This window comes from Leuciscus leuciscus, assembly GCF_965113295.1.
Source record: "Leuciscus leuciscus genome assembly, chromosome: 25".
Lineage (NCBI taxonomy): Eukaryota > Metazoa > Chordata > Actinopteri > Cypriniformes > Leuciscidae > Leuciscus > Leuciscus leuciscus.
Genome location: NC_138724.1, coordinates 12,109,200 through 12,127,811, shown reverse-complemented (window position 1 = coordinate 12,127,811; position 18,612 = coordinate 12,109,200). Strand labels below are relative to the sequence as shown.

At 36.4% G+C, this 18,612-nt stretch overlaps 1 protein-coding gene across 5 annotated transcripts in view; it reads right to left on the bottom strand.

Annotated features, from left to right (window-relative positions):
- Nucleotides 1-7,968: 7,968 nt before the first annotated feature.
- mob2a (MOB kinase activator 2a) overlaps nucleotides 7,969-18,612 on the bottom strand; it is a 53,069-nt gene continuing 42,425 nt past the window's right edge. For all 5 annotated transcript variants that reach the window (XM_082160533.1, XM_082160532.1, XM_082160531.1 and 2 more), the window contains exons 2-5: nucleotides 16,222-16,385; nucleotides 14,213-14,306; nucleotides 10,469-10,593; nucleotides 7,969-9,428 (exon numbers count right to left, since the gene is read on the bottom strand). In XM_082160533.1, coding sequence (XP_082016659.1) covers nucleotides 9,157-9,428; nucleotides 10,469-10,593; nucleotides 14,213-14,306; nucleotides 16,222-16,385 — 655 coding nt within the window. In that variant the 3' untranslated portion in view covers nucleotides 7,969-9,156. The remainder of the gene's footprint in view (nucleotides 9,429-10,468; nucleotides 10,594-14,212; nucleotides 14,307-16,221; nucleotides 16,386-18,612) is intronic.

Here is an 18,612-nt window from a genome sequence, read left to right as displayed (position 1 = left end):
TGTAAAGCTGCTTTGAAACAATTCATATTGTTAAAAGCGCTATATAAATGACGGTGACTTGACTTGACTTGACAGAAACACGCTGCAAATACTTACAACACAACGAAATACAGAAAAACGCTGCAAATACTCATAATGCAAACAAATACAGAAATGCTCTGCAAATACTCACAACACAACCAAATACAGAAACACACTGAAAATACTCACAACGCAACCAAATACAGAAACACACTGAAAATACTCACAACGCAACCAAATACAGAAACACACTGCAAATACTCACAACGCAACCAAATACAGAAACACACTGCGGATATTCACAATGCAACCAAATACAGAAATGCACTGCAAATACAGAAACGTGCTGCAAATACTCACAATGCAATCAAATACAGAAACACCCTGCATCTTCATCAGTTTGACAACACGTGCTGCAAATACTCAAAATGCAACCAAATACAGAAACTTGCTGCAAATACTCACTCACAATGCAACCAAATAAAGAAACGCCCTGCAAAAACTCAACGCAACCAAATACAGAAACATGCTGGAATACTTTTAAGTATCTTTTAAGATTGAACATTGGTCTGGGGAGTGTGCTCGGTATTTTCTACTGCACAAGAGGCGTGATCAACGGGCATAGTTCAAATGTCTCTGTAGTCCTTCAACCAATCAGACCAACGATCCAGGTGACGTACTTTGCAGAGCGACGCGAAAACTCCAGGCAGGAAATGTGTCAACAAACATGTTGATCAGCGATTTGCAGAAGAAGCAGAAATGGAATCGAGCGATTTTTGCAGGTATGGAGAAAAAAAAACATGAAAGTTAATGGTATTTACACCCACTCGAGCGATTTGTTTGCTAAAAAGAAGCCATTGAGCATCGTCAAGAGGTTAAAAGGAATTGGACAGAGCCGTTGGATTGGATTAAACCCGCCAATAGCACACCAGGTGCATAAGCCAGGAAGCAGCAGAGATAAATGTACAGGTTTCCAGCCTGAGCTGCAGGGCGAAATCAAATCGCCGGCAGATCAGGCTGGGTTTACCCAATCTAGCAAATACTCACAACGCAACCAAATACAGAAACGTGCTGCAAATACTTACAACGCACTTAAAACTCACCTTTCAGGTCATTGACAACACCACAGATGAGTAGACATTGAACAATAAGCATGTCCCAGCTAGGTTCGTCACTTTTTGGGGTTCCCTTTATAACATTTCTGTTGTGGTCTGTGCTATTTGCAGTGCGTTTCTGTATTTGGTTGCATAGTGAGTATTTGCAGTGTTAATCTGTATTTGGTTGTGTTGTGAGTATTTGCAGCACATGTGTTATCAAACTGATGAAGATGTTTTCTTAATTTGCATGTGTTTTCTTCAGTTCACGTGAGCTCTTGGACATTTTTTTTTTAAGGAAATTGAACATTTAAGGGGTTGTTTGTTTATGTTTTTTTTTTTTTTTATAAAACATTTAAAGTGACCCACATTCTTCTACCTGCTGTTGTTTAGCTAGCCAGCAGCCTACATTGTGAAATGTAAGGCCATTTGGAGTGCCTCTTAATCCAGTTTTGATCATCTGAAAAGTGTGTATCTGGATCAGGATGATCCAAACCTATTTTGCTTTGAAAAACCAGCACAAAAGTAAAAATGGATTACCTGTTCCAGGAGGGTAAAAATGGGATTACCAAATCTAGAAAATTCTGATCCGGATTAAACGTTCTGAACAACTGGGCGCTGGGTATGGAGATATCTGCAGGTCGGAGTAATGGTCGTGCCAAAAGGTATTTACAATTGCCAGTGAAAGCTGCCTGATAGGGGTTGTGGGTTAGGGCTAGGGGTTAGATTATGTGTACCTTTCAACCTGAACCTCAAATAACAGGAGTCAGAGTCTGTAAAAAGTTGATTAGAGAACATAGAAGTTGAAAGAAAATATTCAGTGGTTGAAAATCGCTCAAACAACTTTTACTATGCAAATGCATGCAAATCTGAAAAAATTATAAAGAATAATACCAAATACCAAGTTTATTTCATGATACTAAGTATACTACATCCATTAACATATTTGCTGACATATCGCTTGAGACTTACTGATATAAATATTATAATTAAACTTTATTTGTAGTACTTCTTTATTGCACAATACACATTTCTTAATATTAAAGGGGTGGTTGATTATGATTTCACTTTTTAAACTTTAGTTAGTGTGTAATGTTGATGTTTGAGCATAAACAACATCTACCAAGTCACGATGCTCAAAGTTCAAAGCAAAGGGAGATATTTTCTTTTAAAGAAATTGTTATTTGCACTACAACAAACGGCTGGAATGGACTATACCACATTCCTCCCGGGTTAGTGACATCACTAACCCTAAAATGTACATAAACCCCGCCCCCGGAACACGATTTATAGATTATCAAGACAGAATATGCTAATCAATGATTAGAAGATAGTTAACTCCACATCAGCTACATAAATTTAAACATAAACTACATTTAGTTTGAAATTTTCAGGACACAAGCTGTTGTAGCTCCGCCCCCCGTGCTGGGAGCGGCTGCTCATTTGCATTTAAAGGGACAGACACAAAAACAAACAATTTTTGACAAATTTTAACATGCTATATAAAAATATCTGTGGGGTATTTTGAGCTAAGACTTCACATACACACTTATTTTACATCTTCTGAAAAGAGCATTATACCACCCCTTTAAGCCTAAAATGGGTTTTAATGTCACTATTAGTAAGGATAGTATGATATCCGTATAATATCAGTCGTTAAATGCAAGATTTTTAAAGTGTACCTAAATAATATATGGAATAGTTCCATTTTAACACAATCAAATATACTTAAGAATATCTTTAGTTGAACCTCAGCACTATTTCTGGATAACTAAAGTGCATTAAGCACATAATTCGTTGTTCCAATTTAACAGACTTTAAGTATACCAATTTAGTATAACGAAAGTACAATTGTAGGGTATTTATATTAAAGCTGCAGTCCGTTGCTTTTTGGGTTAAAAATTATCCCAAATAAATTTTTGAGCAAGTACATAACCACCCAGTGTTCAACACTATCTGCTTGCCCTAACTCGATTCAAAATGGTAAGCTTGTAATAATGTTTTTAATTCCAGTAGTACTGGTGGATTTCCGCTGGAAATTCTAGCATGTCTTTGCGTCATTACGTCACATCTGTACACATAAAGAAGGAGTCTCGGCTAGAAGGCTATGAGTGTGAGGATGTTGGTGGTGGAGATTTATAGCCTTTTCTCACAGCACTTGATATAATTAAACTTATCAATTCGATGGCGGATCCAGAAAAGTTCAAACGACAATCACCAGGAGATTCACCCGCTGTAAAACGCGAAAGACTTCGGAGGAAAAAAAGAGACTGCCACCGGCCCATGCGAAAACAAGGATAAATATCGGAAGGGCATTAAATGTAGTCACGCAATGCTGGTTGTTAACATTAACAATTTGAGAACAAAGTATAATTTGCACGGTTTGACGTGATATGATAAGCGATCGTAGATTTAATCGGCGCGATTTACTGCAATGCTTTTTTCCCCCTTAAGCCCCGTTCACACTACACGCGACAAAGCGACACGATACCATTCATTTCAATGGGGAGCGGGCGACTTCCGGCGACCGTTGGCGACTGGATGGGGCGTGTCTGGCGACACGACAAAGTTGAGAAATGTTTAACTTTATGCAAATGAAGAGCGACTTTCGCGAGCGACAACCAATAGGAGTGGAGCCTGGAGCGCGCGTCATCATCCTTCTCTGCTCAGCCCCTCGCCCCATTGACAGAAAGATGGAGGAGTATTTTTTAAAATCTAAAATACTACTGTTATTGTGTCATGAAATGTAGTTATAAGAGTTTTTCAGTCGAGAATGTAGTTGTTTAAAGCTCAAATATGTGGTTTGTTTATACAGATAGCGCCTATTTTCAATTTTGATCTGATATGTTCGGAGTTGTGAGACCCAGGTACTCGTTCATTTAACTTACATGCTTTACGAGTCTAAATATTTAATATTTTCCCTCCAGAATGTTTGTTTTTAGCGGCAAGAAAACTGAATCTCTGTCTTTGGATATTATTCATAAACATTACAAGGCAACCAGTAGTGGGAACGCCCACTAGCGACCTCATCACCAGCCACCGGCGACATGCAGCGACAAAGTCGCTTGTAGTGTGAACGCAGCTTTAGTTGGACAGAACAAAATTGGACGATACTTACTTGTTCAGACGACATTTTCCGTTGAAAATTCTTATGTTGGTCATACTTCCAAAAAGTAGAATTTGTGATTGCGAATGACAGGATCCATACTGGCGCAGTGACTGACCGCCGTACATTCTCCTCAAAACATTGGATTCATCCGCGCTGTGCCGTGCCGAGGCACAACTCACGTAAAGTTGATAATTCCGCGAATAACTGGAATTGCAGATTTCGAACAGAGATGGCGACAAAGAGGAAAAACTGTGGACTGCAGCTTTAAGTACATAAATAAGTAATGTATTTGTAGTATACTTAACATAAAATAAATGTGGACTTTGAGGAGTTTTTCATTCAGGGAGTCTTCAGCAATACCCGCAATAAACCCCGGTGGTTGAGGAGATTCCCCCCTTCTATGTAAAGCGCTTTGAGGTCTCAGAAAAAGCGCTATATAAATGTAACGAATTATTATTAATTATAACACCAAAGCTTCTTAAGAAAATATCTGAGACAAATATTTGAGTCACACATTGACACACATTTTTTTTTTAGATCTACATGTTCTTTGAACAAAGGAAGTTTGTTCTAGTAGATTAACTTAGAATAATACAGACACATGCACAAACTCCTGAGTCAAACAGAAAGTGGATTGAGCTGTGATCAATCACAGAAAGAGGCATTGTTTCGTTTTGTCCTTTTTGATTGTTTTAAATAAACCTGTTTTTGCTTCTTTTGTCTAATTGTTACAACCTACACCGGTAGTGGGGCAGATTGCAACAACAGCACACCATGTATTTGACATCAACTTATAAGGGCTGTGATATTGTTGCAGAGGTTTGAATTGGTGCCTTTCGTAGTAAACAAATGTGGGTACTTTGTATAAAAGTTTGAGCACTCTAATTCAGTGAGTTACAGATGCTAAAGCAAAAAGTGTTACAAACAAACCCGGTATCCTCTTTTGCAGTTTGAAGAGATGATGAACGTGCTCCTCCTGAACTTTAATAAAACATCCTTTCTATTATAAAAACGTTTTTTTATAATGTTTTGATGATACAAGAGTAAAAAAAAATTAATTGATATGTAATCGTATACCGGTATGTCATTTAAAAAACAATTTTTTATAGCTATTTATAAAGTTTATGGTCATTGGCTTTTCTGAGGTAAAATGTAGCGTGACCTATTGTTCTCAAGCTGTTTTATTGATGTCTATCTGCGGTTGAAACACTGATTGGGCGAATATGCCATGCAATTCTTGCATGATCTTTTAAGATACCTTTTTGTGTTCATTCATCTTTGTTTCGTACTATAACTACTAGTAAAGAGGAAGAGATGATCAGTTCACATGCCACTGGAACTGAGGAGCTAAAGCAATCTGTTACGACATTAAAGAGCCACAAAATATATTGTAGCCAATTTATTGTTTGAATTTCTTTTAAAAAAAAGACAAAATTTGAAAGCTGAGACTTTGTTTCATAACTGATGTTACCTGCTGTCTGGTCGGTCTTTTTTGCTCCTCTGTGTATTTTTCACTGCGTGAGAACGCTAATGTGTGGCTTGATCACTTGAGAACAGTGTCAGTGTCAATTGCGTCTACGGAGAGCCTGGCCACTCCCTATTAAGTCCTATTGTACCGAATTTTGGTTGTAGTTCCACCAGAGTTCCACTGGGGGCGATCGCCCATGAGTGCAAAATGAATGGGAGTCTATGGAGCGAGACGGCTAAATTTGTCTCTTTCACCCGATTGCCGTTGAGAAATCTCAGATTTGATTGTAGGTTTTGCAAGTTCAACATGGGTTATAGGTCGAAAGTTGAATGAACGAGTACAGTTGAGTTGTTGTTGCCCATAACACGCTAGCATTCTGCTAATGAACGCTGATTGGTCAGTGAAGGACTGATTACGACCAGAGATACCGCTTGATGACATCGTGGCATCCGAAGCGGGACCAGAAACAAATAAAACAAAAACTCTTCTAGCACGCGTGTTTACCTGTGTCAGCTGTGTTGTCGATGCCTCGAGAGAAAAGAAAGTGCAGAGCGCGAAAGCACCAAAGCGACTGAAGGATTGCCGTAAAGCAGTATCTCTGGTCGTACGATGTGTATGACGTCATTGACATTTTAAAAGACTTTTTAAAGCAAATAAGTGACTCTAAAAAATCTAACACCCAGCAATGTGTAATTTCTTTGCATCTCCTTTCGAATACAACATTCAAATTACTATTATATCCTGAGAAAAGTGGATTTTGAGGGGTATAGCTCCATAGACCTCCATTCATTCTGCACTCGTCCTGTGAGCGCCCTCATATGGAACAAGAGTGGAACTGCAAGCAGACCAGAAGCCAGAAGTTTACTGAGAGTGGAAGTTCTCCCCTTATTAGACATTCTCTGATCAAAGTCTCTGCACTGCCATCTATCGACGTGGATCAACATGATCGTGTCTCTGAGTTTTCACTTAAAAGGATAGTTCACCCAAAAATGAAAATTAGCCCATGATTTACTCACCCTGAAGTCATCCTAGCTGTATATATGTATGGCATTCTTCTGTCAGACGAATACAATCGGAGTTATATTAAAACATTGCCTGGCTCTTCCAAGCTTTATAATGGCAGTGAATGGCTGTTTCTGTTTTGAAGTCCATAAAAGTGCATCTATCCATCATAAAGGAACTCCATACGACTCAGCAGGGGGTTAATAAAGGCCTTCTGAAGCGAAGTGATGCGTTTGTTTAAGAATAATATTAATATTTAACACGTTACGAAGTAAAATTCTGGCTTCCTGCCAAACGGCCATATGCAGTCTACTTATGCCTAAACAACTTCCGACGTCACAACTTATGAAACTTGTGACGTCGGAAGTAGCGTAGTGTGTCATGGTGTATCGTAAATATCAGCAGTACGTAGCATTACTCGCATAAGTTGCGCTTTAGACTTAAGTGTAATCTGTATGTTCGTTTGGCCGGAAGCTAGTTATTTTACTTTATAAAGTTTTAAATATGGATATTTTTCTTGCACAAACGCATCACTTCACTTCAGAAGGCCTTTGTTAACCCCCCGGAGCAGTGTGGAGCACTTTTATCACGGATAGATGCACTTTTATGATGGATAGATGCACTTTTATGATGGATAGATGCACTTTTATCATGGATAGATGCACTTTTATGATGGATAGATGCACTTTTATCATGGATAAATGCACTTTTATTGACTTCAAAACGGAAACGGCCATTCACTGCCATTATAAAGCTTGGAAGAGCCAGGACATTTTTTAATACAACTCCGATTGTATTTGCCTGAAAGAAGAATGTCATATACACCTAGGATGACTTGAGGGTGAGTAAATCATGGGCTAATTTTAATTTTTGGGTGAACTATCCCTTTAACTTCGTAATTTCGTTGTATTCTGAATGACAATAAAGGCATCTTATCTTATAGCTTATTTACCTATTTCTTATCACCTGTCGATTCACTTTCTGAACTCACTTTCCTGTCCAACAAAAAAGAAGCAACTGCTCAGGATTTTCTCCATAATCAAATCTTTCTACATGCCGTAATGATGCTTACACACGGTTTTAGTCTGTCTTTCTGTCTTCTTCTGCTGGCAGTCTGAACATAATCTTAAATGACTCTTCACAAAACAATTTCTTCATGTGTGCACGTTTCAAATCTGAACTAACCTCACCAAGTTCCCAAGGATGTCGATTCATCGAGGACTCTTTCCATTCACCTGAACCGTCTCATTAATGAAGGGAACGCAACACAGAGGTAAAGTGGCATTTCTTGTTTTTATTTGATTATGTTTTGCAGAGCCTAAAATATTAAGTGGCTTTTAACTTAGATAATTAAAATACATAAAAAGAAAGCAAGAACAGAAGAACTCTGCAAATAGATAAAAAAGTAAAAAATAAATTAATTAAGGAGGAGAGATGCTCTCTCGCTAAAGGCAATTATTGTGATTTTTTTTTTTATATATATATATATATATATATAGTTACAATCTATTTCTTGGGGGGTGGGACTTAATGTGCATTGTCTGCCACAATATTCATGACCTCTGATCATTTAAAAAAAGAAAGATAAAAAGTGAAATAAAAAAATAATGGAGAATGTGCTCTCTCATCAATACAACTCAGCAAGTCAACTGCCATGCAACAAATATTTGTCCCTGTCTGCATCAGCTCTCCGAGCGAGCAGACATTGCGGATATCCCAGACAGCAACATAGTGTCGGCCCAGATCCGGCCCACATCTGGGCCGTGTGGAATCCACGTGTCCCAGATGTGGGCATGTTGCAGTCGGGATGGTATCCTTGTCAGAAACCTACACACAAGTCCAGACTTTCTCAAAAGCATCATTCAAACCATCATACCCTTTTTACATAATCTTGAAAGGCTAAAGAATACATTTTTGAACCGCTGGAAATTATTTCGATAACGTATAGGAAAATGGACAATGAATGATGGCTGGAATATGAAAGAGAAAGGTGAAATAAGGCTGCAGAGATCATAAACAGTCAGTCGGTGCATGACGTCACTCCCTCCACAAGGGGGAGCCAGAGGTCAAGGATCATATTCGAAAAAGTGTTGCATATAAACAAACAATACCTTAGCTATATATCTAAGGCACTGATGAGAGCCGAGCTGAAATACCATTCCCTAAAAGAAAAGAAAACCTCCAAGGGCTTATGCGCAAAAATAATAATAATAAAAAGCAAATAAAAATATAAAATGTTCCTATATAAATGATAATGTTGACAGATTGTTTGTCCTGTTAAACATTCACACCAATCTGTGCTGGTACAGGACCTGCAGACCAGCGGTCCCCCGTCCCATCCTTTTGATCAGTTCACATTAACACGGTGAGGGAAAAGTGATGGAGGGGCCCGTCCAAGGAGGCCTCCCGCTTTTCTTTTCTGTCATCTTCCTCCGAGGAGTTGTGTCAGGTCTGCTATTGGCTCATCTCTCGGTCACGTGATTGTGTGGGAGGGGGGGCAGGGGGGCGCACAGCACCTCCGACAGGTCGTCCATGATGCAGGTCTCCTTGGGGTCGATCAGGTTGAATTCCCTGACGAAGACGATGAAATGTGCGTATAGTGTGTTCAAGTGTCCCTGCAGCTCCAGAGCCACGGTCTCTTTAAAGTGCGACCAGTAAATGTGCGCCAACACGTGGAACAGGAACCGGCACACCTTCTTCACCAGGGACTCGAACGAGTTGGGAAAGGCTTTGCCTGAAAGGGAATTGAGATAGTTAGCATTTGTTTTGTTTTTTATTGATTTTATTTCATGTTTAATTATTAATTAATCAAATTAAATCAAATTAAATAATGTTTTAATCACAAATTATTCACGAATGACTAATGTAATTTATTGTTTATAATTAGCTAGGAAATTAATTAGTTAGGAAAATAAAGTAAGTAAAGCATAAAACATTTATATATAGAAAATATATATAGAAATTTTATTGATTTAAATATCAATCTGCTAGGATAAAAAAAATGTCATTACATTATTTATAATGATTTTTTATTCCTTATAAAAGGTTTATTTTTACTTTGAAATTAGTTGTCTATAAACTATATTAAAATAAATAATTCCGTTTTATTAATTTACAAATGATTTGCTTGTATTCATTTATTGTTTGAAATTAAATAAAATGTCACTAAATTAAAAATAAATAAACCATTAAATATTTACATAAAATGAATAGGTTGTTTAAATAATATATAATATACTATACTATACTAGGACTACAAAAAAAATTGGTAACACTTTATTTTACAGTGTCTTTGTTACACATGTATTTACTGTAGTAATAACTATAAATTATGCATAATTACATGCAATTTACCCTAAACCAACCCCTAATCCTAATCCTATAGTAAATACATGTAGCTAATTATTATTACACAGTACTTAAATGCATAACTACACTGTAAAACACCTTAAACAGAAATTATAATTAAGTTATTATTAAAATTACTTACAATACTTTTTATAAATCATAATTCTAATATATATATATATTTTTTTTTTATTCCTCATAAAGGGATCGTTTTTACTATGACCCTATTCTATTATACATGGCTATTTCTTGCAAGAGAAAAAAGTAAATCGAGGAGAAAGCCCAGATCAGTTATTTTCACAAAGCTCATTCTACTATATGAACACTAGAGGGCGCCGCTGATCTAAGGGCTTTTACTTCAGACGTTGAAATCTCAAATCGTGTAGTTCTCTATTATGACTGCAAGAGGGCAGTAATTATACACACCATATTTTGTGGGAAAGATTTCTTCGTCCGTCACTAATTTCTGCACGAAAGTCATTACGAGGTCAATATACTGAGGCGCAGTGCACTTCGTCTTCTTCCCCCTTTCATCATACCAGTAGTATATTCTGTGAAAAAGACGACAAACTAAAATTAAAATTCACTTCTTGTGAGTCACATTTCCAGCACATTAGGACAAAGTGAACAACAGTTGACGGTTTAAAGCAACTGGAATGTGGCTGCTATCACCTTTTTTAAGGAGGATTGCTCAGTTTGGGAGGGTAGCGTGGGTTCGGGGGGGCTGTAGACATTACAAATCTCTTGGAATGCAAACTGTCCGCTAAACTGACCGTACAGCATTCATGGACCCAGTGACCTGATGCATTCAACGCATGAGCAAACATGAACCAAACGGATGAAATAAAGATCACTTGTTTAAAGGGATATCACCCAAAAATGAAAGTTTTGTCATTAATACACACCCTCATGTCATTCCAAACCTGTAACACTTTTGTTCATCTTCAGAACACAAATAAAGCACTCGCATCACTTCATAAAATGGAGGTTAAACCACAAGAGTCACATGGACTAATTTTATGATGTCTTTACTACATTTCTGGGGCGTTAAAGTGGTAGTTGCTTTGCAGTCAATGGAGGGACAGATATCACTCAGATTTCATTCAAAATATCTTCATTTAAAATCTCTTCATTTGTGATCCGAAGATGAACAAAAGTCTTACGGGTTTGGAACGACATGAGGGCGAGTGAATGATGACAGAATTTTTTTTTTTTTTAATGAAACTATCCCTTTAAGTGAAATAACGGTCAGTGTAAGCTAAAGTGGAGTAACAGATCAATTCCAAGTGGAAATGAATTAATTTCATAACTGCAAGTACTAAACCTACCTGTACAAAACTCTACTTTTTTATCACAATTTATCGCATAGTACATGTAGAAAATATTTTAGGGTGTTTCTTCAACTATGGGCGTTTCAAAAAAAAAAAAAAAAAATCTATTTGTCTACAAATGTCCAACAGTCCACATGCATTACAGGAGAATTGTCATTTTTTGAAACGTTACAAACATTTTCACCAGTGTTTTTAAAATCAGTTGTTTGTTTAATAAAATTAAGAGGTGGAAACTACATTATAAACATTTTTGGAATAAAATGGCCAAATTTATTGTCTTTTTAAGGCTAATTTTATAGTTTCCTAAATAAAAATAAAAAAATAAAAAAATACCAATAAAACAATTTGTTTGTTTTTTTTATCAATTTTCACATTAAAAAATATGCTTTTCACAAATTATGTTTACCTTAAGCTCCTTACTTGTCTCATATTTTATTACATCAAGCTAAAATGGTCTTACTGGTAAAAAATATATATATAAATTAACATTTGATAAAATATTTGATTATTAGGAGCAAAGCTATAACTGCAAAGCTATAATTCTGTAAAAACTGATATAAATATCTGCAAAAGAAACTGTTCAGATTATCATAGTAAAAAAAAAAAAAAAAAAAAAAAGTTTAAGATTGAAGTCTGAGACATTTATGCATAAAAATTAAAAAGAGGGTGAAAAAAAACCTAAAAAACCTGTGTCCATGACTGAAGAAACACCCTATAATCATACTAATAAAATACCTCTGCATATAACCACATAACTCGGCACTAAATCACAAATGAAGGGACAGAACCAAATCAGAATGAAGTTGAACATCAAGTCTATTTGTCCATTCTTTCCTCCCAGTCTTTTCATCAGTAATTGATTGATCAATAGTAAAGCCGGCGGTGACTGAAATAAAGCTTGTGTTTTGAGCGCACCCATCCTTGCCCTCCGTGGTATGCCTGGGGTTAGTGCGCAATTGTTAGTGTTCTGTGTGTTGGTAATTCTTGTCCATGAATAGTCAAGCATGTGGTTCTGCGGGTCAGTGTGTAAATGAGGAGTTTAGCGACTCACACCCAGGACTCGCTCCGGCCAAACAGGGCAAACGAGTTGAGCAAAGATTTTAAAAGTCAACATGGTGGTTACTTGTGGGACTTTCTGTTCGAGAGATTCTACAATTCGGGCATTTTTTGAATGCTTCGTTTTCAAAATTAAACGTTTTCAAACTGTTTTACGATCAGTGTTAAATGGGTCTTATTATGCTTTTTTACATTTTTAACTTTCTTTAGTGTGTAATGTTGCTGTTTGAGCATGAAAAACGTCTGCAAAGTTACGAATCACAGTGAACCCAGCAGGAGTTATTCTCTATATCACACTGTTTCTGAACTCTCTGAAACTCCTCCATTGTAGTCTTGAGTTTTTTTAACGGGAACAAACACGTCACAATATTCCTCATTTAAATAATTAATTCCCGCCAAAGGCATACGCATAATAAATCATATGAGGCCTGGTTGAGGTGCGTTAGTTGTGTTGAAACTGGTGGTTATGGTATGGTAACATTTCCCAAACACGCTCAAAAAGCTTGACCAATCACAACACACTCTGCTCCAGTTGACCAATCAGAGCGCATTGTGCTTTACTCATAGAGAAAGGAACTAAACAGAGCGTTACTGACAGACGGGGAAGAGTGGAGCTGCAACACTGTTAAATATGTGATAAATAATGTGTTTTTTTAATACATTTTTGAATGTGAAAACCTATTCTAGTAGACCCCAAAAACAACATCAAGACTTTGAAAAAAGACATCGGTCTCCTTGAAAACCTTTAAATGGATTTTGGTCTAATGTATGAGGGTGGATTATTGATATTGTGTGTGACGGTTATGATATTCCACTTATTCTGAGAAAACGTTCAATAAGTCAATTAACTGTGTGAAGAAATACTCATTTACAGAGCATTTTTGTAATTTCAGTAAAAATACTTAAAATGGATGACATTTCTCACTATCTGGCAGGAATGTACTTCTCTGTAGCATCTCATTTCCTTCACAGTCGAGCTTAAACTATTTTATAGAATTTCAGTTGTTCTCTAAAATGCCCGGTGAGATGGAAAAGACAGCAGTGTTGGGGACACCAAATATTTCTTATAGTAACATTACAAATTCTTCAAATAAACACACATTTAAATATCATTATAGGATAATAGTTGCTATTAAAAATAAATATAACTATAACTAAATATATATAATAATATTATTATTGTTATTATTTGTGTTGTTATTTAAGTTATTAAGTAAAATACATCATGTTCTCTGGATTTTCAGAATTTTCTTGATACTTGTGATATAGTATAGAGAAGTTGTAAAAGATTCAAAAATTGAAATCACACAATATTTTACTCTTTACTCCTAAAAATGAGTTTAAAAAAAAGTAAGAATTACTTTCACAGAGTTGGTCAAGAGACTAAAGCTGAAAGGTAAATGTTGTCACAAGTAATTCTTTAACACCCATTCAGCCTGTGAGAACATTTAACTATAGGCTTTTAAGGTCATTTAATTGGTTCCGCCTCAAACAAAGTTACAAAACCTCTAATTCTGAGAATAGTTCCCTTGTATTCTCTCGTTCAAAACACATCTGAAAGCCAAACAAGCACTGGCTTCAGTGAAATGTGTGTCAGCTTTCATTCCAGTCATGCATTAACCCGAATCAGACCTACAAACCCAGATTCTTACAAAGCCAGTGTGCTGATCTGGCTTTCAAATGCAGTTCTCGTAAAAAGAAGGTTTCTGATTCTCGCCCCAGGACACTAGAGCTAGAAAGACAGACGAAACCGAGAAAGAGAAATGAAAATGAAAGGACTTACGTATTACAGGCCGTCATGGCTTGACATGTGTCCCCTGTGCAGAACTCTGAGATTGTGCTATACTGCAGATTTATGAGATTGAAGAAGGTTGTTGCTGCAAAAGGACAAAAGAAAAGACATTCAGAGAAGTTGTGACAAGACATTCACTGATATTTTACAATCACTAAAGCTTAAGAACTTCCTATGTAGGCAGCGTGTTATGGCATCACAGTCATAGAATGAAGTCTGTTAAAAAACTTAGCAAGTTAATCATGGTGCCTCATAAGATGCCTCATTTTAGCAGGAACTCCCAAAATACATTGTGATAAGCTAAGTGAAAAAAAATAATAAGTTGGTGGCTGAGGCAAGAGAAATGTTGATTATAAATAATTGTTTTATCCAATACTCTAAATCAGGGATGTCCAATCCTGCTCCTGAAGGGCCACTATCCTCCAGAGTTTAGCTCCAACCCCAATTAAACACACCTGAACCAGATAATCAAGGTCTTAGGCATTCTACAAACTTCCAGGTAGGGGTGTTGAGGCAGGCTAGAGCTAAACTCTGCAGGACAGTGGCCCTCCAGGACTGAGTTTGGACACCCCTGCTCTAAATCAACAATAAATAAAGTTTTGTAATTAAAAATGTATAATTTTAAACATAATTTGTGTTTCCTGTCATTAGCTTAGCAAAATGCTAAGATCAAACTTGAACGTTTTATTGTTCGCCAGGTGAAAACAATAAGTCCAGTCAGTTAGAAGTCATTCTGGTTAGGGGTTTATACATAAGGTTAGGGGTTTGTTCAAATCACTAACGCTGAGGAACAGAATTATGGTACGTTTACTCTACAACGATATGCTTAAAACTGAGAAGTTTTTCCTTTGAGTTTTCCGCGTACAGACGACACCATTGTGAAAACGATCCCCATTCACACAGATCCGCGAAAACAACTGAAAACGCTGTGTTCTGCTGCCAGGCCAGTAGATGGCGATGAAACACTATAGACTGAACACGTAATACGCATGTGCATGACATCATCGTCTTCAAAGATTCGCGTTTTTGTCGTTTACACGGAGACCGTTTAAAAAAATTTGCACTTTGAAACACGTTTTCAAAAGTTTGCTTTTTCAGGCCCCAAAACGCCGTTGTGGTGTAAACAAACAGCCAAAACGCATAAAAGTTTTTACGTTTTGGTTGACATTTACGTTGACATGTAAACAGCCCCTTAGTTAACGCAGTATTTTGTAACTCTTTTTTTTTTTTTTTTTTACATTTCCTTTTTAACTGGAAGTCGAATTTGGTTCATAATGAAGTTTTTTTTTCTACTGTTATTTTTTTTTTATTCAACTATCCTGTTATTAGCTTAGCAAAATGCTAACATCAAGCAAATACTGCAATATTTTTCTCCAGAAGTTATGACCGATGAAAATGTCTTTGTATTCTTTTAGTAAAGTTGCGGCTCTCATAACCCCCTCAAAGAAGCGCTTGTCTGTTGTTGTTGCAGTCTCTGGTATTTTGTTGTTGTTGCTGTTGTTCCATCTCATTAGTTTCAGAAATAATTTGGCTCATAATTAAAGGAATAGTTCAATTAAAAATGAAAATTCTGTCATCATTTACTCTCCCTCAAGTTGTTTCAAACATGTGTGAATTTATTTGTTCTGCTGAACACAAAGGAAGATATTTTGAAGAATGTCGTTAACAAAACAGTTGATGGACCCCATTGACTTCCATAGTAGGAATAAAAATACTATGGAAGTCAATGGGGTCCATCAATTGTTTGGTAAATGATGACAGAATTTTCATTTTGAAGTGAACTATTCCTTAAAATTCTCTCTTTTCACAGCAATAACAATTTAAGAAGGTGGTGCTCAGTACTGGCTTTGTGTACTTTGCACACACACACTAAAATGCGACTGATTTACAAACTCCCTCCTGACTGACAGAAGGTTATTTTTGAAGACGGACAAAGACTCTCAGCCTCAAAATACAGGGCAAACACTCATAACAGCCATAATGTTTGGTTAGGAACTCACTGTTGCTGGCGAGCCATTCGTTGAGGTCTATCTCTCTGGTGGGAAGCGCCACCAAATCTTTCAGGTCGAAGTCCATGACCCGCACTTTTGTGTACTCTGGCTCCAAGTAGTGCTTCTTCTCTTCAGCGGGTGCTTTCTTTCCATTGGGCTTCGTTTTGGATTTCCTGCAAGACGGGAGAAGAGAGACACGTTAAGATTGAGACGCACAGAGTGGAACAAAGTTGAAGTGCGTTTTTCTCGTTGTCAGTAGCGGTATCAAATGCACAGGTTTTCAAACATTTAAAAATGACAAAAAAAGACAACTAATAAAATGTTCTAACATTTTTCTTACACCTTACATATATATATTACATATATTATATATTTATTTATTTATTACATTTTAAAATGCATTACTTAATGTAAAAACTTTTTTACAAACATCATGAAATGCTTATTCATAAATATGAGTTTTTGGGGATTCACACATGACATTTTGAACTGAAGTAAGTAAAATTATCTGATATTTTAAGAGGCTTTTTGACTTTGACACAGTCATGAGTGTCTGCAGAGATCCTCTCTATAATGTCATTTCCTTAATTGTTTTGTTGGTGATGTTTGTTGGCTGCAACACCTGACTTGGTAGACAAAGATTTTTCGAATATTAATAAGCAGTGAAATGATTAAAAAAGAAACAAATTTAAGAATGTCATTTTGGATTTTTTTTCCGATTTTTTTTTTCTTCTTATGTCTTGTTTTCAGAACTTTAGGCCCCCTAAAAAATGTTGAAATGAAAAACATGCTCAACATACACAAACAAATTGCCTTTTTAAAGTTTTTTCATATTATGAATTAAGACATTTAAATTGGGTAAAAAAAAAAAAAAACTTAAAGTATTTTCTATAAATCTTACCATTTAGTTTATGTGATACGTATTCCCAAATTTAAACATTTTCATTTAATTTGTATTTTATTTATTAATACGAATCACAAACTAAATGGTCCATTCTCTTGTCCCATTAAAATGTATTCAAAATGTTTTTTCAAGCTCTAGTTGTTGTTTTTTTTTACTCATTTAAAATTCTTAATTTATAAAATTAATAATACGTAAGGATTATTCAACTCAATTTGATGGAATTTTTACCATACGATTTAAATTGTAAATCATAAAAAAAGGCTTAACATTATTTTATTTTTTGTTTAAAAGAGGCCATTCAAGTCACTGGATATGTAAACCTCATAGATACAATAAATCGACCCAGACAAGAAAGTGTAAGAACTTCCAAACACTTTTGAAAAAACTTCCCAAAGAGGTCCTACATCTCCGCTTCTTTGGAGTAAACCACATTTCTTGTCTGTTTCAAACTCCTGTGTTAAAACAGACTTCCAGTGCTAGTTTTAACATGTAAATACCAGAATCGCATTGCTGTGGCAGATCCCGCAGCTGGTTGGGACAAAGGTTATAGGGGTCATTAAACAGCTAATAACAAGAGTACAGGCAAGGACGGGTTATAAAGAATTTACATCCTTTCCTTGCGCTCGCTTCGGACCCCTATTTGGTTTATTATGTTTATGTGAACAAATTAGGTAGAGTTTCTCTTTACTGCTCGCTCATTTTACCTCTTTTCTTCCTTGCAGCCTTAAATCAGGGTTTTGCTTCGAACAAAGGAATCGAATTTATTGCTCACCCACCAACTTGATATCCTGTTCAAGTCTCTCAGCACTGTAAACATTCCCTCATTCCCAAACCTCAAGTTTCTGACCACCTTCACCTTTTCCTCTTTCCCACACACAACACTCCATCATCGGAGCAGGAAGAGGACTCATTGCAGAGACCAAAGTCCATAAACAGTGTTTTTAAACTGAAGCCAAGACAAAAGGAATGGTTTGTGAGATTAGCGGGATTCTGGATTGCTTCCGAGCGGGAAAGATCTTATCATCCATATCAAGATCTCGAATTGACTCGTGTCAAAGGTCTAAAAGGGTTAATCGTGGAGCACGGTCTGATCAAACATCATTGGAGCGTGGGAAGTCTGGTAAACTTCAACTTTAGTTGCATGTCATTCCATGTAACTACACATGATTAGTGTTCTGGGTAAAACAGGAAATAGAATGAGGATAAATCACAAAGGGAATTCACACTATGAGCTCATTTACTGCTTGTGGTCAAAGATACTGAAAAATTCGAAAAATGAAGGAAATATAGACAGAACAAAAAAAAACAGGAGGTTATTTCTTGTTCCTTTTTCAACAGACAAACCGCCCTTATAACAACAAGCCGCCTCATTATTACCTTGAGCCAGTAAACTTTGCAAAACTCATTCTGCACATGTGCCATGGACATTGATACCTGAATGATCAGGATGGCTTATATGACGAATGACATCAAACAATCTTACACTGAAGAATGGA